Here is a 20,259-nt window from a genome sequence, read left to right as displayed (position 1 = left end):
TGGCCTGGAGCGGGGCATGGCCGACCGGCTCATCGGGGGGGCTCTTTTTTATTTTGGAAGCCTCCACCTCCCCTCCTTGCAGCTGGCACATCTCCTCCCGCAGGGGAGCGTAGGGGGATGGCCTGGTGGGGCCGTTGGCACCCCACACATCATCCTCGTAGTCGTAGTGAGGCGAGTGCGGGTCCAGGGAGTCCTCCCCCTCCCCATTCCCAAACCGGTTCCTCTTGCCTTGGATGGCAGCCACGATGCCCCTTGACACCCCCAACTCCGCCTGCAGCTCCTGGATCTTGGCGTGGCACACCTTGTGATCGGGGCCAGTGCCCCGGTCCCTCTGGACGTCCTGCAGGACCGCCCGCACCGCGCTCTGTGCATCGTGAGTCTCCCCGATCCACTTGCCAACCTCCTTCTCTAGCTCCTCTGTTTTCAGCTTCTCGTAACCCAGCTTGCTCTCCAGCCGGGTGATCTCCACCGCGCTCCGCAGAGAGTCCCCGCACAAACCCTGCACCTCTGCCTGCAGGTTGTCCACCTGCATTTTGAGCTCACCCTTAGCCTGCTCCAACTTCTGCACGCTCTCAAGAGCCTCCTTCAGCAATTTGGACAACTCCCTGCCCACCATCAACAAACCCTGCAAAGCTGCTCGCTTCTTGCACTTGTTTGTGGGTTTGGGCTTTTTGGTCTCCTCCGACCAGCTCTCCCACTGCTGGCACAGCTGCTGGTACGCCTCCGGGCCCTGGAACGACCCCGGAGACCAAACTGGGGGGAGACACTTCTGGAGCACAAACTGCTCCAGCTTCCAGTTGCTAACGATGTCGGTCATCATGGTGAGGGGAACGAGATCAGAGACAGCTCCGTCTCAGGGCAAAGCTACCATAACACCAGCACCACCCGCAGAGGAAGGCTGCGACCCACCCCTCCGAAAAGCCTCCCCGGGGGGATGCCAAGCGTGGTAGCAAGGGAAGGGGAAGGTGGGGACGGGTGGCCGCGGCCGAGCGGACCGCCGCCGCGACCCGCCGGCTCCCGGGGAAGGGGACGGGGAAGGGGTGCGGGAAGAGGCAAAGGGAAGCAGAGGCGTAGTATGACCCCAATAATAAGATCTCACCAATCCTTGGCTGGATGTCCTGGCAGTCCTGGGCACCTGGAGACGGTTGCTGCAGAGCTCCTGTAGATTCGACACCTTAAAGTCAAGGCGGTTGCGAGGTCTCGCTCCGGTGGATTTTTATACCTCTGGCAGGTTGTTGTTTGGCCTCTGCTTACGTCCTCGGTGGCTTGTCCGCCTGCAGGTGCCGCATCCCTCCCCCTGCCTTCCCAAGGACACTTTCCTTGTCTTTCCTTATCCTCTTTGGCACTGATTAGGGAGGCTGGCATCACATGGCAGCAGCTGCTCTGCCCCTTATCTGTTTTGGCAGGGCCCAGAATTAGTCACAGCTTGCTTATGCTACCCTCTGCTTACACCAAGTGCCCTGAAGAGGGAGAGCTGGAGCCTGTCCCCTCAGCATCCATCCTCCCAAAGTCCCCCCAAGGCCTCCTCGCTTGCTGCACACACCGTAAGCACCTGGGTTTTGGGGGGAGATCGCACAGGGGGCTCACACCTGACACCTGTAACACACACAGTTCCCCAAAGCTCCCCCTCCAAGCACAGGTTGCTTGCTGGGGAGAGACGAGATGGCAGGAAAATTCATACAATTTGTAGATTAGGTCCATTTTGGCTTCTGGACTTCAAAAGCAGCTCTTTTCCATGCCGCACACCAGCCCACTGCACGCTGGCGTATACCTTGGGGGGATCCCGCGACATGTCAGGAGCCTCAACTGTGAAATTGCATCAGCTGAAGTACGGCTGTAAATCTGCACCTGCAGAGGCAGACAGACACCCCCCCAACCTCGCCCTACAAACCACATCTTAGCTCAGAGCAGTTTAGAAAAGAAAACTTGACCCCCTTGATTTTGTTTCTGCTATTACACTAAGAAAAAGGTAGTACTCGGTGAAAATGCTATCATTTTCATTGCTGCTTTTCCCCCTAATGAAATACTCCAGAAGCTACACCCTTCCCCGGAATAAAATCATTTAAAAAAATTTTAAAAGCAAAAAATTGTTCACCCGTGGCTGCTTGAGTCCTGCGGAGTTTCCATCCAGAAGCCCATTATCCCCAGTGGGCCCTTATTTCTAGGTCCTGCAGTACTGGCTGTGTTGGACCAGGTTTCAGACTGAGCAGTCCTCCCTGATCCCCAAAATCAGCCCTTGTATCCCAGAAAGCACAGCAGGAACAGATTTTTCCTTATTTTTTATGACAACTGTTCCTCCAGCCTGGCATTTACAGCCCAGCTGCAATTACCTCTGCTGCAACATGGGAGTTTAGCCGAGATACAAACCCCAGAGAGGTCTTGCTTCTTGTCTGTAGACCACTTTCTCCTGCCCCATTGCTTTGCTCCAACCCCCTGAGAGCAAACACTTTGCTGTAAGAAACCCAACATAGGGAGAAAATTAGGAGTTGAAAATGTAACAAAGCTGGTGAAAGCACAGGGAATTAATGTCGGTGTGGTGAGGTACCCGAAATGTGGGCTGAGAAAAAGAAGAGGGGCTATTTCCCCCTGGGATGTGCGAGGAGGAGACCCACAGGGAGAGCACCAAGATGGGGCAGGGAGGTGGCTGGGCTGGGGACCGGGATGGTTGTCTTTCTTTTTAGAAAAAGAATAAATTCCCCCTAGAAATTGAGCAACCAAATAACACTAATACACTAAAATTCAGCAGTCTCCCAAATCTTGCCCCAGCTGTGAGCCAAACACTCGTGATGAGGAGCCTCTGTACCCCAGCAAGGTCACCAACAGATCTTGCTTGTATTAACAGATAGTTCAACTAACACCGTTTTTTCCTCCCCTATTTTCTTCCCAGAACAGCAGCCCCAAACAATGTGGGGATGTTATAAACAGCACCTGCTCGCCTGCACATTCCCACAGTGCTTTTATTTTTGTCGGCGATATGCTGCCAGACAAAGGCATTCCATCTCCAAAATGTTTTCTTGTAGGAGCACCATCCAGTCCTGAGAACAGCTTGGCTGCCAGTAAATAGCTCAACGGCATATAAACAGCAGCTTAAAAAAAAAAATTGAAAATGAATCCCTCTTCCAGCACACACACTATGCTTTTACATTGCAAATATTCCTTTTTCTTTCCATAGGAGACACCCTATAGGTAAAAGCACTGCAGGCAAGCATCCCTAAAGCTGTGATAATGGCCTGGGGAATCCTCCCAAGCCAAAATACCTGCTTAGACAACCCAGTGTCACCTAGTGTAACATACCCTATGTCCAAGGTTGCAATGGTGACAGAAGCCACCTCTGGGAGCACTTTGGTCTTGGCCAGGAGGCCAGAAGATGCTCCAGGTGACAGCAGCAGTGAGAAAAGGGGGATGCAGCCATTGCAGCACTCAGGGACATCGAGCTCAGCTCACCGACTTCACCACGGGGATAAAGGGAAAATTCGCTTGCAGTGGCATTTCTCATATTAAGCAAACCCACACCCCTCCTCCCCCCAAAAAGAGGTGCCTACACCCAGTTCTGGAGGGGTCCCAATGTGGGAGCGAGGGGAAAGGCAAGCAGGAGGTAAGGAGGGGAGAAACCGGGGGCTCAGCTCTGAAAACGAGCCCTTGAAAGCACTGAAATGCATTTGAAAGCACTGAAATTACTTTCTCCTGCCAGCAAAGAGTTAAGGAGCGATTCAGCCGACCCTAAATTTTAGCAGCGGAGCCCTTCGTTGCAAGGCTTTTAGTGGTTAGCAACCTGCTTTGAGCAGGAAATTATTTTAAGCAGAAATGCGGAGGGGATGTGTTAGAGCAGCATGGAAAAATCTGGTGCAAAATGGACCAAAAAATTGCACTGCATGAGATGCAAAATCGTTTTTCCGATTCGTCCGCCAACTCAAACCCCAGGGGAGGTTTCTCAGTGCCCCCACGTGAGACCCCCCCCAGGAAACCCCCCCCTCACCAGGGAGCCAGCCCCCGGGAGATGCTGAGACTTTGTAAGGACCATGAGTATCTGCACAAGTAGGGCATGAAAGAAAACCAAACCCCATTTGGCAGTCAAGGGGGCAGTGAATAAATAAAAATAATAAATAATGTAATTTTTTTTCCCAAACATGGAAATACTGAAGGCTGCTGACATCAGTTCACCCCTGTAATTTCACATCACGTATTTCACTCTTTCAATCCTAAACCCCGAGTCCTTCAAACCTCTTCCTCCCAAAGACATTTCAAAGCCCCTCTGATATTTTGTCTATCATTTAAATATTTCTGCATATGAGCCAGGCACGGTCACAGCTACCAAAGCAGCGCCCGCTGCAAGGTGGGGAGCCCCACCAGAATTTCCTTATTTTTGTGGGTTTTCAGCCACTAAATTTGTTTGAGGTTTCTTGCTCTTGGCTTCAAAGTTTTCTGTGATGCCTCACGCCTCTGCTTTATGGTGAGCTAGTTTGGCGTTCAGCATTTTCCAGGCCTGGAGAAAAACACCTCCTGCTAAAGGTTCTGCTGAAGAAAACAACCCCACGGCTCACATTGCATCTTTTCCTTATTTTGAATGCATTTTTATTTCATCAGAGGAGAAACCAGCCAAAATTCATCCTTTCCTGCTTTTATTTTTAATGCCAAGCTCCTACATTTGTCATTTTTTAATTGCATGGGACTAGATTAAAAGAAGGCGGAAAAAAGCTAGGTGATGAAATATGAAGAAATCATAATTCAAAATCAATGAGCTTTCATTTTTTTCTTCCTAAAGGGGATTTCAGGGGATCTCGTGCAGTGCTGGAGAAGCGCGTGGGGCTGCCGCCCTGGCGCACACCTGGTTCGGGTGCTCAGCACAGAAGCAGCTGCGGGGCTGAGGCTCCGGGTGCTGCCGCGGCAGACGCTTTTTGGCAGCCATCGGCGAGACATCTGTACCAAGACGGACGAGAACCTCCTGGGGTGAAGCTAGCCCCACAACCAAGAGGTGACTGTGTGTGGAAAGGGGGAACTGGCACAAAACCCCTCCGTTGTTGGCTCCACCGCCATGGCCCGGCTGTGGCTCCATCTCTGCATCTGCCTGCAGATCCCAGGTAAGAGGGACACGTCTCTTAAGGGTTGAGGGCAGCTAAAATCACACTGGAGCCTCTTCTCCAGCCCACTCCAGCATGTGGGATTCATTGCACAGCATCTGGATGATGGAAGTTTAAATATACAGGCATAGTATAGAGCTACAGGATAATACTACCTTTCAACCCATAATTTTGGACAATGTCATCAATACTGTGCTTTAGCTTTTGGTCAGCCCTGAAGTGGTCAGGCAGTTGGACTAGATGATCGTTGTAGGTCCCTTCCAACTGAAATATTCTATTCTATTCTATTCTATTCTATTCTATTCTACTCTCTACTCTATTCTATTCTGTTTATAGTGCCATTTATAATGGTATAGACACTGCAGAGTTTGTTTTTACTGCACTCTTTTAGTGCAGACGGACTGTGGGAAGCTGCTGATGGAGAAGTTAAAGTAGCACCTCTCTACGCTGCCTGTGTAACATGAAGACAGTAAACATCCCATCAAATTTTCTTCTAAATCTATCCAAGGACTGAATGTTTCCCAAGGGCCACAGCTGGAATCAGTGTGTTATAAAACCATACTGCCTTCAACTTATTGCAGACAGGTTGCAGGAGGTCTGGACTGAATATATACAGTTGATGTCACGGCAAGGTGGTAGAATTACGCTTTACAGGACAAATTGTGCCATCGGTTCTTAGGTGGAAAAAGTTGAGAGCTTGAAACACCCATTAAATGTATATATTAGGGTGGCAGCTCAAGTTGGTCCCCTGGGACAATGCCCAAAGCGGGTCCACAGCTGCTCAGCATCCTCACTAGAGGCTGCCAAGACTGCAGGGTGTTTTGTTCGTGTCCTGTGATGGTCATCCAGCCACGGCATAACATGGCCTGTCTGGCAGCAAACAGCCCAAGGCGCTTTATCGACACCTCTATACAGGTAGTACTATCCTATAGATCTGTACAGAGGAGTCCCCGCTGAGAAAACCCCAATAATTTAGAGTTTGCTCTGCACATGCAAAGGGGAAAGAGACTGTTTTTGAGCTGCTGCAGGCTGGTCTGGCAAGCACGTGGAAACAAACCCATCCGACCCTGATTCTCCATGTTCCTCCGTGAGAATATACACTGGGGAAGGGCACAGGGAGGTTTTGGGGGATGAAGGTGTGGTAGAGGATGAGATTTTTCTGCTCTGGCTCCATCCCAGCTCACCCCACTGGAGCTTGACCACTGGCTCAGAGCTGAGCATTTCCCAGGATCCCTTCTCATCCATTCTGATTCATCTAATAATCTCTCCCACAGCTCGAGGAAAAGGTTCTCCTTGGGGCGTTAAGTTGCCCAGCGGAGCCAGACCTCAGGGCAGCCAAGGAGACCCTGAAGCCACGATGCCCATGGCCACACACATTCATCCCCTAAAAAAAAACCCACACAGGTGTTTGCCAGAGCGAAGTTTGAGAGGATTGCACTCCAAAACCTGGAAATTTGTATTTTAATAACAAGGAGTCATTTATATTGTCACAGCACCAGAGGATGTGGTGAAATGCTGCGGCTGCTGTGCCAATGCCTGAATTTCGGCATTGCAATATTAGGGCTGAAGCCTGCTCGTCTCTGCAGCGTGTCGGCAGCCGATGGGGTCATCGGTGCAGGGACAGAGGAAGGGTCTGGACCTGTGTCAGTCACCAGAGCCCTCTCCTCTGCCTGTCCCCATCAGGGACATGGGGGACATCAGGGCCATGGGCCAACAAGGATGGCTTCAGGTGTCTTTGTGGTCATGCAAACCCATTCCCGCACCACTGGGTTTGCAGGGAGGCACGAGGCTGTTTGCAACAACTACGGTAAGCAGCTTTGGGATTTTGAAGGAATAGGGACATTTTAAGGTTTGAAAAGCCAAAAAATGTGTTTTGTTGAGCTTTTCGCACAGCTTTAAAACACGCCTGGGAAAGAGACGGGGGAAGCGAGAGCATCCTTATCTCCACAGGGCCGTTTTTCACTCGGTCTCGGGTTATCTGCAGCTTTGTAGGACTGTTTGCCAAACAGAAAGGATCACGAGTCACCTGTTACTCTTTTCACAAGGACACATCCTCGCTCACAGACACCGCTTACATCTGCCTGGGCCAAACATGATTCAGATAGACAATTTCTACAAAAGCTGCAAAGCCCAAACACAGCGATGCGATGCCAAACGGAAGCTTTCAACCCCACCGCTGCGCCTCACTCCCTTTCCTTCCCAGGTCTCAAAATTCATACAAAACTAATGTCGTCTGAAAACTAATATCAAACTGGCTCATTTTGAGATGTTTTGCATGTTTTTTGGTCTTTTTCTGTATCTGAGATGCCATGTGAAGTTTGTCAGTGTTGCTTCTGTTAGAACAAAAATCTGGCAAATAAGTTTAGAGGCTCAAAAAAAATCTGTTGAAAGCGAGGTGAAGCCTCTCTGAAAAATGAGAGAGAAAAGGGAGGGTGGGAGAGGGACATCTGCAGGAGCAGGTGGGGATGCCCTTCCCTGGGCATACAGCCCCGGGGACACCATCAAAATCATCCCTCCATCTCTCTCCCTGCCACTGAGCCTCCTCCCTAGATGAGTGTTTATGGGGCAAAAATCTACCTGTATAACTAGGCTTGACCAAAAAATAGCTGGGCAACCCAAAAAGGCCTCTGAGGGACTATGGGTTGAGGTTCCTGATAAAGATGCTCCCGTTTCTTGCTTGTATGATCCCCTGCTCTGTGACTACTTGACCTTATTAATTCCACAAAGAAAATCTGTACTTAGCATGGAAGAACATCAATGAAAAGAAAATAATAACTCTGTATTTATGTCTTTTTCTTAGGTTTCTCTACAAATCTACTTTTATCCAAGACTCCACGCCGTATTTTAGCCCAGACTAACAATAAAACAGAAATCCTCTGTGAGCTGAAGACAGAGCATGCTGGGGTGTACTGGTACCGCTGGAGCCAGGAGAAGCAAAATTTCGAGTTCTTGGTATTTTCCAACCCATTTGGCAAAGCTGTATACGGCGCAAACATCAGTAAGGCCAAGTTTAGTGTCCCTGGGGCAAGTTCCCGCAGCTCTTACAGCCTGCACATCAGTAACCTCCATGCCTCGGACAACGGCACCTATTACTGCTCCATCTCCCAGTCCTCCCAGCTCCTCCTGGGCAGTGGAACGCAGCTCAGTGTGGGTAAGCATCACCCCTGGGGCTCCAAAATGTGCCACCGGCAGGCTGTGATGAGGTCCCCAGGGTGAGGGGTGATGCATGTTGGAAGACCCTTTGCAATTTTGAGGTGCAGGGTTAGGGCTCTGGGGTTTTTCTGAAGAGACCTATGAGACCAGATGAGGCAGAAAATACAGAAAATAGCTACATTTTAGGTCAGCTGCATGTGACAGTCCTTTTGCCACCAGCAATTGCTCTGCTGTGGTCATGCCTTGAGCACTGCGTTGGTCCTAGCATCTTAGGATTTCCATGGGAAGATGCTCAGCCCCCAGTATTGCCATGCCCTGCATTTTCTTCATCCCCTCTAGTACTTTGGATGAGAGGCTGGATGTGTGCCCTGCTCAGCTCCCGGTTTTCCCTTACCTTTCCTCCAAGTGGCAAGAGCAGTATCAAGGACAGAGGACATCACCCCTCGCATCGCTGGGGTGGATCTGACTGCAGGTTTCAGGCCTGTCCTTCACATAAAGGATTGAATTGGGGTTTATTCCTCAAAGCTCACAACCGACCATCACTGGGGAGCTCCAGCCAGAAATCAGAGTGATCTGTGGGTGGCATTGGGGGAATGATGCTTTACAGACCCTGGGTCAGACAGCAGCATTTTCCCCTTGACCACCAAGCAGGAGGTGGTATAGAAAAACCAATGCGTTTGAAGTAAGATTCAGCTCTTCTTTTGCAGACTTTTAGGGAAACAAATAACTTATTTAACCAAGATGCAGCTATGGCTGCTGGCTCTAAAGCATCTCCTGTGTCCCAACCTTTCTGGTTTTGGTTTGGGGTTTTTTTTCGCAAATAAGCCCTTCACCTTGAGCTGGCTGAGAAATTCCTTTTGATTTCTTGCTGGCTCAAAGAAAAGCTGGTTTGAGATAAATGAGAACTGGTTTTTATCAACTGGGCACATATCTATGTGCAAAGCAAAGGATGAAAAACAGGGTTGAAATTCAGCATGATCAAGGACAGTCCAATTTAAAACTAAACGCCAACAGGTGTTTTGAGATTACTCAGGCCTTGCTGGGTATTTTCTTTTTTTCATTTAGTACACATGATAAAACAAATTGTCTTTTAAGTTCCTTTTCTTTAAGTTTATTATAAAGTAAGGGAGAAGTTGTCCAGATAAATCCCAGTCACCTGATGTCTCATCTTTCCATGTAAAAGAACGGTGGTTTCCGTAGGAATTTCAGTCCCGGATAGAAGCAGAAAAAAAATAGTTTTCAATCACCCAAAGTTTTGAATAAGTGGAGTTCGAGTGGTCAGGTGTACAGCTATTTGACGACATTAGTGGGATATTTTCCTGACCAACTTTACAGAGATGTATGTACTCCATTGTAATTTAGATACACCATAATAAATCCTGCCCTTATTTTATCAGAAAAAAAAAAAAAAAAATCCAATTTTGAGCAAAGATTAGAGCAATCTGAATATGGAAAAGATCCAGGGATCCTTTAAAACCTTCCAGTGCTACTGAAATCTCCTGCTACCTGTGATTTTGTGCAACGCTGATGAGATGGTGCCTGGCAGTAAATGTAGCTCAAAGAAGTTTCCTTTTTCTCTGCCTTAGCCTTCTGGCCTTGTTTGCCTAGTACATTGCTTTATTAACACTTTTACAAGCTGTTGGCAACTTCTGTGGCCACCAAGAGGATCAGGTCAAGCTCCCAGCCCCTCCAGATAACCCAGCCCCTTGCAGGGGTCGCTGGATGGGGCTCATTTTAAAAGCCAAAATTTCCAGCCCTTCTTGCCTGCTGTTTGAGATCTCCACTGCACTCGGTGCCATATTGACCATCCTCTTCTCCTCTTTATCCACCAGTTGATGTTCTGCCTCTGCCTCCAAAGACCACTCAGGCACCACTCTCCAAAAAGCCCGTGCGGTGCATAACCAAAAGCAAAGGTGCTGACAAGAAAGGTACGGCACCGGGTGGGCTTGCAAAAGGGGTTTGCAGAGTTTCTGGGGTCCCCAGGGTTCAGCTGGAGTTTGTCCTGGGGTGGGGGCAACCACAACGTGACCCTGCAGGGTGGGCATCTGGGTCCACCTAGAGCCAGTGCTCTGGATGGAGCTGACCTCTGCCTTTAGGAGTGGTTCCCTGGGATATACAAGGGTTTAGGAGCCAGAATATATTTCCATTTAGGTTATCGTGACTCATAGCTAAGTTCCCTGCAATGCCTTCAGGTGTCATGCATCTTCCAAGGGATACCCCAGAGCGATAGTCATGTCCTCCACCCTTCCTCTAAGGACCTGCCTTGCTTTTCTCCCTTTCCCACCCCACACTCCATCCCCTAAAGCTGCCAGAGCAGGATGATGCTGGGTGCTGAGCATCCACACCATGTCTCCTCCTGCTTTCCAGGTGCCTGCAGCCCCCTGGTCTGGGTCCCCCTGGCCACCAGCGTCCTGGTCCTCCTGCTGAGCCTGGTCCCCACCGCCCACCGCCTCCACCGTAAGCATGCTGCCAGCCCTGGGGGACCATGAGAGGGGTCAGGCCCCGGGACAGCCCGGGAGCAGGACGGGGACCTAGGAGGAGGTCCCGGGGCTGATGGACACCATCTCTCCCCAGGTCTGCGGAGGAGGCTGTGGCTTCGCATCCACAGGCAGTAAATCCCGCTGGCTCCCCCCGTCTCGAGCAGGCAGGGAGAAGCTACGGACCCCCCCCGCACGATGCTGAGCCCTGCCTGGATGTGACCCAGGAAGGACATTGCATGGGACGGACGTGGGCTTGCACTGCAAGACAGACATTTCTTTCCTGTGACAGACCACGACTTTAATATTTTTCCGTGATCCAATGGCTGGCAAAAGGACCGGGCCAGATTCTGCAGCGTGCTGAGCATTTCTCAAAGGGTGCTGAGCAGGGCAAACACCACGGCTGGCTCTGCACCAGGGGCACCGGGGCTGGTGTACCAAAGGAATTCAGATGGTCTGGAAAGATGCTCTGGGATCTTCTTGTCTCTCCTCTCTGTTCACCCATGGCACAGCTCACGGGTGCTTTTCGTTTGCTCCTGCTAACGCTGGTTGATCAGACTTTGCTAACGAACACTTTGAGACCAACCGGCAGACAGCAGGGGCAGGTCACTGTGCAGCTTGTAAAGGCTCTGTACAGGCATGTTGGTTAGAAATATTGAGTGTTTTGCTCTGCAGGCTGGTGTCTTGTGGCTGCGCTCGATGTGGGACATGGCTGCGTGGCGAGCAAGGAGCCACGGCCTCTGCCCAAGCAAGAGTTAAAGCAGAAAAACAGCTCTGTGGATAGCAGGTCTGGGAGGGTATCTTCTCCCGGGAGACAGATAGCAGGAGATTGCAAACAGCCAAGAGTGGGAGAGGAAAGCCAGACAAAGCGATGTACCCAAGGCCAAACACCTGGCTCAGCCTGAAGGCCAGCACCGCTCCTGAGAGCAAAGAACGGTGGCGGGGGGCTGGTGCTGAGCCCAGCAGCGCGGCACAGCCGGCGAGAATTGCCCCGAGCGATGCCTGTGGGTGCTGAGCCCCGAGCGATGCCCGTGGGTGCTGAGCCCTTAAGCGACGCTCACGTGTGCTGAGCCCCGAGTGATGCGCTGGCCCTGATTGACACCTGGGGGTGCTGAGCCCTGAGCGATGCCAGAAGCAGGGCAGGTCTCCCCAGGGATGTTAACAAGGCTCAGCCGCTGCCCCGGGGCTGCAAGGCTGATGTGGGGCTGGAAATTCGGCACCTTGCTGAGCGCAGACTGTGGATGCTCGCTCTCGGATGCATCCCCAGCCCCACATCTCTGCTCCAACATGGGCACCAGGGGAAGGCTGTATCACCTGCAGTGAGTGCAAGGGGAAGGTGGCCCAGATACCTCCTTCCCCCAGCTATTTTTACTGCTGGGGAAGCAGCGGGGATGTCCTGTACTGCACATTGTGTGTGTCCTTACAGCTGCCCACAAGCTAAGGACTCGCGTGGCTCCAAAGTCCCAAGATCCTGGGCAAACGCAGGCGTGGGAAGAGCTTGTGTGGCTGTAAAGCATCGCAGTCGCACAGCAGCATCCCTCTGGCCTTACCCTCCCTCCCCTCCCAGCCCCAGGGAGCTGCCGCTCTCCACTTTAATATAAATTTTTCTAGAGGGCTTGGTCTGAAAGCAGGCCACGGGCACTCCTTGAGATGGATGTTTCCCCTAAATGACACAGTAATAAAGCCAGCAGTGGTGCACGCCGAGCTGGCCGTCCCGGGCTGTGATGCTCACGCAGGCACTCAGGCGATCCCAGACCCCATCCCACCAGGGATGCTGCAGGGGTGGTCCCCAAGCATCTCTGCCTTCGACACATCATACCAGCAGCATATTTTAGCCTCTGGGAAAGCTCAAATGAACTAAACCCACCATTTTTCTACCCTGCAAGGACTCGGTGTGCAGATCTTCGCCCCAGGAGCAGGTTATTTTTATTATATGTATTTTTACAGGACAGCTATCGGGAAACCCCTTTGAAACTTCCCATGGGCAAAGGTTTATTCTTTCAAAACCAGGGGGTTTTCCCTCTGCCTCCAGCTGCTTTTGAAATCCCAGCTCACTTTCCCACGCTTGAGGCATCCTGACCTTAATGTCCATCCCTGCTTCACCTCTCAGCCAGCACAGGATCTGGCCTCCCACGGCCAAGCAGCCAGCGCCAGGTCTGGGCAGCGAAAGGCAGGCTGCAACAGCCCAATCCTCCTCTCAAATGGGATACCCTGATAGACTTCAGCCACTGGATTATCCCAATTCCAATAACACTCGTTCAAAGGATGGGGATTTACCCCTCGGCTCTCTGCCCACCCCCGGGAATAACTGTAAAAGGCAGCAAAGAATTTGCTCAATTCCCCAATTCAGCTTTGTTGTTCCTTTGTCATTTGAAAAAAATAAAAAAAAAAAATAGAAGAAAACCAAACTCCACATCATCTGTGTGCAGTGAAAACAGGAGAGGACAGCAACACTCAAGGATGCTACCTGTCCTGTTGAAACACAGGTTTGGGCAGTTTGCCAATGGAAACAAGATAAAAAATACTGCAGTAAATCCTGTAATTATCAGTAGGGTGTTTTAAGACAGTAAACCTCAGAGAGATTTTAGCAGCAGGTTTCACAACTGCGAGAGCCGGTGGGAAAAAAATCTCCTCCCATTTCATAGACTTTTTTCCCGGAGCATATATAAGAAAGAAACAGAAACACTAATAAAAAGATGCTTTTATGTCTGAGAAAATTAGCCCAGTCCCCTGATACCTGCAACTTCTTTGGTCTTCTTTGCTACCTCGTCACTGTGCTGAGAGCACAATGATGATACCAAGGGTCAGGGATGCTGTGTTATGGCATGTGGGGGAAAAGGGAAGCTTCCACCATGAAAACTAATGGGAAAATATTTCTGTGCATCTCTCTGCTAATGGCATGGTGCCCGGATTCATGGAGGGAGAGAAATGGGTAACGGCGTCACCCGTCACAGTGTCACCCCAGCCACCATGTCCTGGCAAACGAGAGTCCCTCATTTATTCCTCTTTTCCTTCCGAGGATGGACCAGCCTTCTCCTGTCTCCCACTGTCACCCTCCTCCCCACAGCAAGGAACATCCATACCTAGAAAGGAAAATAATGGGATTTTATATATAACCCCAAACCCTCACGTCAGCAGTAAACAAATGATGTCATCTTAAATGACAAAAGGAGACACCGCAAAAACTGGACAAAGACAAAAGGCTTTTGAATAGGACAGGAAGGTTTTTGCAGATCTATGGGTTTAAGTACAAAGTGTTACCTATGGTGTGCCCACCCCCGCGAATCATCAGGCAAGGAATTGTAACAGAGGTCAAAAATTACATGTTGCAATAATCTGTTGTTATTATTATTATTTTATTATTATTTTATGGTCTACATTTATATTGTCTCTATATTCTATATTCTATATATAGAATATATATTCTGTATTCTTAAAAATACTACAGTTATTCTTTCAATAAACAGTGCATGCGTATCCTGAAAGCATTAAAATATTCAAAGGACAGAAAGCAGAACAGAAATGCAGGTATTTCAGGCATTACAGTAAATAGTCTTCATGTTTTTGTAAAACTTCTGTAAATGGATTAAAAAAAAATTGTCAGTCTTTCCAGAATATCTCAGTTGCTGATCTAATATTGGCACTGCTCAATTCTTCTTTATTCTTTTAACCTGCCCAGTCATTTTTATGTGGCTAGTCTGTGTTTTTATAACACAAACAAGTAAATCAAATCAGGTGCAGCTGAAAACGTTCAACTGAAAACAAGCTAGTGACACGAGAGCAGAAGTTATATCTGATTTTAAAGCTTTTAAATATATAAAAAAATAATTTTGCAGAGTCATAAACACAGCTGAGTTGGGCATGCTAACAGAGAAAGGATGAGTAACATCTCTATTAAATGATTAAACTTGAAATCCATGCAAAGGGAAAGGAGATATATATATCCGTGAGTGCTGTTTAAATTCCTTCCCATTTAGCCTTGGCCAGAACGGCACCGTAGCAGCTCATTAAATATATCCTCCTGGCATGAAAAATGGATTCACAGCAGGACTTCTAAGCATCCAGATAAGACCTGTTAAATGGGAATTTCAAAATGTCTTTTTCTGCCACTGTATAAAACCAGATATGTCCCAGAAGCTACAAAAAAAACCATCCCAGTTTTTACCTGCTTCTCCTGAACCCTGTTAGTGCACAGACACAGCCCTACGCATACGCCTGAGAAAGGGCATGGGCAGTTCTCTTCCCCGTCTTTCAGAAGCATCCAACGATCAGAAGCCCTCCTCCACCCACAGCACACACCACCTCACCTGGCTACCCTGCTCTTTCATATCTCAAACAATTTACAGGAACCTTAAATACAGAAATATTGTATCATATATATTGACAGTTATTTATATTGACAATTTTCTAACTATGTATTGTTATATATAGTTATATTACAACTTATTATTACAGTTAAATATATGTAATATATTCAATATAGTTATCTATTATATATTACATTTGAATATATTATATATAACCATATTATAGATATTATTTTATATATTATGTGTTATATATTATATATAATATCTAAATAGCTATATATGTGTTATTATATAGATTGACAGTTATATAGATTGACAGATAGCTATTAAAAAAAAACCACCGGGGAACAAAAAACTACCTTCAGGCAGCATAAGTACTTCTTGCCTATATTTCCCTGGACTTCATCGCATTTCATTCAATAAACCACAAATAGTAACATATTAAATATCTGGTTTATATAAAAAGCAGAAATGGTTTCTTTAACATTATTACAATTTTTGTTTAATATTATTTCTGCTTATTAAATTACTTGCTGAAATAACAAATATTTGTGTATATCAATATATCTATACTGCGTGCACTCAGGGTGAGCTCTGCAGCTTCTGTGGAATTGTATACAAATATTTGTTATTCCAGCATTCATTTAACTGGAGCACATATCAGACCAAGTTAAAAATAAATCTGTACAAGCTGTGTATTTTCCTTCTCTACCACCTTGCGATGGGAAAGATTACTTTGAGTTTATACACCAGTGATGCTTTCACATGAAACAAAACTCTCCCTGTGCTTTAAATATTTGCAATGGGACAGGAGGTATAATGTTCCTCCCCAGCCATTCATTTTTTTCTGCTAAAGTTCAACTTCTCATTTAGCCTTTAAGATATACAAGTGTATGAAGGGGGACTGCCTCACACTTCTAAGCTGGGGAGTATCATTATTACTACTTGCACTTTCTGATCTAGTTAATAGATTAAAACCAGATATGAAACACTCCAAAAAATCCCAATAATGGCATCAATAGAATTTTTTCTTTGCCAGCTGCAACGTATGTATGTGCTGTTGCAATGAGGATCTCACACAACCAACTTACTGAGTTCATTTAACATAAAAAACCCAAAAACCCCTAAGACGAGTCACTTATGGAAAGCAGCTGGCAGTCAATATGAAAAGGAAGCCTCCTCAAATGGCAAAGCCTTCTCCACCCTCTCCAAAAAGCTCCTTGGAGGGGTCAGACAGCCGAGCCGATGCAGGCACCCATGAGCTTGTCTCCTTGACTTTTTTGGGGTCGGGCAACGAGTAAGGGTTACATTTCGCCTTGCCCAAACCGGGCTGACCCTCCGCATCAGGCAGCAGAACACCCGATCCTGCAGAAACGGTGCGCGCCCGCAGGCAAAGTTTTGCAACGCTGAGTTTTTCAAGGCCTTGAGCTTTGCTGGGGAACTGCCAAAAAAACCCGCCCGATTTCTCTGCGTGAAAGCGATGGATGCCTCCCAAGCGAAGCGACGAGCCCACAAGCTGGTGCCAACCACCCGTTGCGGTCGGCCCCGTGTACCCACCCCACACCTTCCTCCACCCTGCGAGCACGACGGAGCGAGCCTTACCCTCCCCGAGGGGCAAGCCGCGTTCGTTTTTCTGCTCTTCTTCTCTCCTTGTGGTTAAAACATCTAGCCGGGAGGTTAGGCACCAAAATACGGGGTACCACCAACCTCCCTCCCTGCAAGGCTGGGCAGGGAGGAGGGCTGTGGCTTAAGAGATATCTCCGTCCCCAGACCTACACGCAGAATCTCGCCCACCACGTTTCCTGTTGCTCCCTCCCGGCGCGGAGAGCCGGGGCCGCGGGGCCGTGCAGGCGACACGAAATGCAGCCGAAAAATCAAGGTGTTGCGCAGCTGGCTCCGGGGACGGGCAGGGCATCCTCGGAGGAGCTGCTCTTCCACCTTGCAGCATGGCCCGTGACGAAAACCATGGTGGAGTCCCACCACGTCTGACATCTCTTTGGGTACCGCCGCGGGAGGAGATGCTGGGCTGCTGAGGACCCGGCTTGCAGGCAGGGTCACAGGCAGAACTGCTGCTGTTCCTCAGCAAAACTCGAGGTGTAATCGTTGTCCGGCATTAGCACAAGGTAAACAGGGTGGTTGATACTCCAGGGAGAGGTGCTGGGCTGTGCTGAGACCCAGCCACAGGGCTTCGAAACATTACATCTTAACATCAGCACTGAATGCAAAATTCAAGTTGGGATATTTCCTATCGGTGTCTTCAAAGAAATCGAGACAAAGTATTCCTGCGGGCTGGGATTGTATATTCCTGCCCTGAGTAACAAGCTGCAGATGACACTGCTGTTATTAAAATATATGTCTCGAGTCATCTTGGTGCAGGAGGAAATGAGTCAGAGAGGCAGTGGAACAGCCATTACTAAAATATATGCCTTTCCTCAGGTCATTTTGTTTTAATCTGAATCACCCATTGCTACTATAGCCAGGATAATTTTGATATAACTTAGAAATGTGGGTCACATCCCACTGCGCAGATCCGAAGCCACCATCCCCAAGGAGATGCCGGGGGAAGGCAGCTGCCACCGTGCAAATTCCCCTCGTCCCAAACCTGGGTCCCTTCTCGCCTCCCCAAAGCTGGGACACAAACCGAGCTAGCTGGCCAGGATCAAACTTCTTTCCTGGCCATTATCCCTCTTCCAAGAGGCATCCAGGGTGCCCTGGACTGTAAAAGAGAGAAAGGAAAAACTCACCTGCCTTCTCTCAAGGACCAAAGGTGTCTTGCTCGAGGTGCCAGGTAACCAGGGAATTGCTCCAATGGTTCCTGCTGGAGGGATGAAGGGGTGTGATGTACCAAAGATGGCCATAGCATCCTCAGTGGTGTCATTTATGGGTGGGCATGCCATGGAGAAGCTGGTGATATAGCCCCTTCTCCCTTCCCTGTGCCGCTCACGGCTGCGAAGCGAGCAAGGGAGAGTCCCGAAGGGCTGTGGAAGGAGTCCTGTCCCACCAGGAGCAGACGAGGACACAGACACGGGGGCTGCAGGGCTGGATGCTGCTGCCCTGAAGGGCTGAGGCCACGTGAAGTTCAAACCGTCTCCAGACCCTCATCTTCCAGCTCATGCAACTAGAGACACAGGTCGGAAAGCCATAGGCAGTTCATGTGTACGTATCTCCTATATCCTGAATGTAAACACACAGAAAACAGTTTCTTTCTCTATGCAATGGTAACCACATGAAAAAGTTGGACCCCCCTCTTTTGTCTCAGTATCTGCGGTGCAGAGGACAGAGATGTTGGGAGAGCTACGGAGAACCGCGGGATCCGTTCTTGGGATAAATGTCCTTGTGCAGGGCCAAAAGCTAAGGAAGATTTAAGTGTTCTGCATTAAAGAATGAGATAATTGGAAGATTAATAGTGTTTCAGAGGAAATGGACGTGGAGTTTTGTAGCAAATGGCTTCCTTAGAGTGACACATTGTAATGAGATCTCAAAGTTAAGAATATAAAAATGACTGATTTGGTTCAGAGCAAAGGTCCATCTGGACGACTATTCTGTCTCCGACACTGGCTACAAACAGATGGCTAAGGAATAACACGGACAAGGCAATCGTATATGACACTTTCCCTTAATATTCAGACTATTTTTAACTGAAAAGACTTCCTGAGCCTGTTCCTATCTATTGAGTAACCCACAGTGGACCTCTCCTCCAAGCACTTGTCCAGGCTCTGCACCCTCAGTGTCCTTTGGCAGGGACATTCGTGGGTGAAGGACAACTTCATTTGCTTTCAGCCTCACCAACGTCAGCTTTATCTGCTGCCCCTTACTTTCTGTATTGGAAAAGGCAGTGAATAATCAATCCCTTTCCACTCCCTCCCAACCACTCACAATTCGGGACACTTTAGTGTATCCACTTAAATTGTGTTTTATGGCTAAAGTGTCCTAGCCTGCCTACACAAAACCCATCTCAGACCTCTGATCCTCCATTTTGCCCTTCTCTGAACCTTTTCTTGTCCTACTACTTCTTTTTTTAGTTCCCTCTTCAAGATGAGGGGGTGAGACCAACACACAGCATTCAATGATTTATACAACGCATTGACCATGAACTGGACCATTGGAGCATACGATGACATAGCTGTGTTCTCTATTTTATATCCAATTTCCTTCCTACCTGTTAACATCTCATTTGCTTTCCCTCCTAGGCACTGAATTGATGTTTCCACAGTAGGACCTATCTTAACCCAAATCTTCACCCCTGAATGGCAATATTTGGCTCCTTTTATAGCAAAGCCAGGACTGGTTTTCCTTGCATGCATCACTTCACATTCACCTACTCCAAATTTCACCTGCCCCTGTATCGCCCAGTCTCTGAAAGATCCTTCTGCAGTTCTATATTTACAATACATAAATGCAAGTAAATTAATGTGCATAAAAATAAAGTTTGCAGGGTATGTTTTAAATTGTTACATGGCTACTGAGTCCAACACTCACAAACAGGGTGGGAGCGGTACCTCTAGGAGAACAGGTATGGAAAGACTAATCACACACTTCTCTTCACAGTAACGGTGGGGATCAGGCTGTTAAAAGTGAAACTCAACACCAAATTTAGTTTGTTTTGTTGATGATGGAAGAGCATTAAACCAGCCGCTGCTTTTTGATGCGGCCATCTCCCCTCTGCCTCTTTTGAAAAAGGTATTGTGGCTTTGGGTTGTGCCTTTCAGGTCTAATTCTACAGCGAGGGTTGGGTTTTTTCAAGTAAATGCCAAATTGGGAAGAAATAACAAGTTGTACGAGCCAGCCAACACTATTAATAGGACCACAAAATGGATGAAACAAGTAATCTCAAGCAAGTCATGGGTTTCTATACAGACCAGACATGACAAGACTTTGCATTGATGATGTGATGGCCTGACAAATTATAGCCAATGCCTCAAACAGTCGTTAAAGAACTTTGGTGGAGAAAACAGCCTCTGTAAAAAAGCTGGAGTTTCGTGAACAGGACAATGTGGCTGGAAGAAAGGGCCCCACGGAGGGTGGGACCGCGCTTCTCCAAAGCCACAATTCTTTATCTTAAGTGATCAGGAGACGGAGCACAGCGTATGCACCCGGAGGAGGAGGCCCCATGGAGGATGGGGCTGTGCTTCTATCTGAAGTGGTCGTGCCGGCAGGGAAAGAGAGGCAACTCCCCAGTGACCTCCCCAAAGCTCACCGACCGATTCCAGAGAACCCTGGGGAACGTGAACTGTGCATGTC

The 20,259-nt window shown here is 48.5% G+C and overlaps 1 protein-coding gene and 1 long non-coding RNA gene across 2 annotated transcripts; one reads left to right on the top strand and one right to left on the bottom strand.

Moving 5' to 3' along the window:
* The first annotated feature begins 4,776 nt into the window (after positions 1-4,776).
* Positions 4,777-11,260, top strand: CD8B (CD8 subunit beta). Its single transcript, XM_009927725.2, has 5 exons — positions 4,777-5,078; positions 7,879-8,229; positions 10,064-10,159; positions 10,599-10,688; positions 10,806-11,260. The coding sequence occupies exons 1-5, from the start codon at positions 5,033-5,035 to the stop codon at positions 10,844-10,846; spliced, it is 624 nt and encodes a 207-aa protein (XP_009926027.2). The 5' UTR covers positions 4,777-5,032; the 3' UTR covers positions 10,847-11,260.
* A 2,137-nt stretch (positions 11,261-13,397) lies between these two features.
* LOC138687714 (uncharacterized) lies at positions 13,398-19,947 on the bottom strand. Its single transcript, XR_011326836.1, has 2 exons — positions 16,621-19,947; positions 13,398-13,791 (listed from the first exon to the last, which is right to left on the bottom strand). It is a non-coding gene; the product is annotated as an uncharacterized lncRNA (long non-coding RNA).
* Between the last annotated feature and the right edge of the window lie 312 nt (positions 19,948-20,259).

The sequence above is a fragment of the Haliaeetus albicilla genome, chromosome 1, assembly GCF_947461875.1.
Source record: "Haliaeetus albicilla chromosome 1, bHalAlb1.1, whole genome shotgun sequence".
Classification (NCBI taxonomy): domain Eukaryota; kingdom Metazoa; phylum Chordata; class Aves; order Accipitriformes; family Accipitridae; genus Haliaeetus; species Haliaeetus albicilla.
This window is presented reverse-complemented; position numbering and strand designations above follow the sequence as displayed.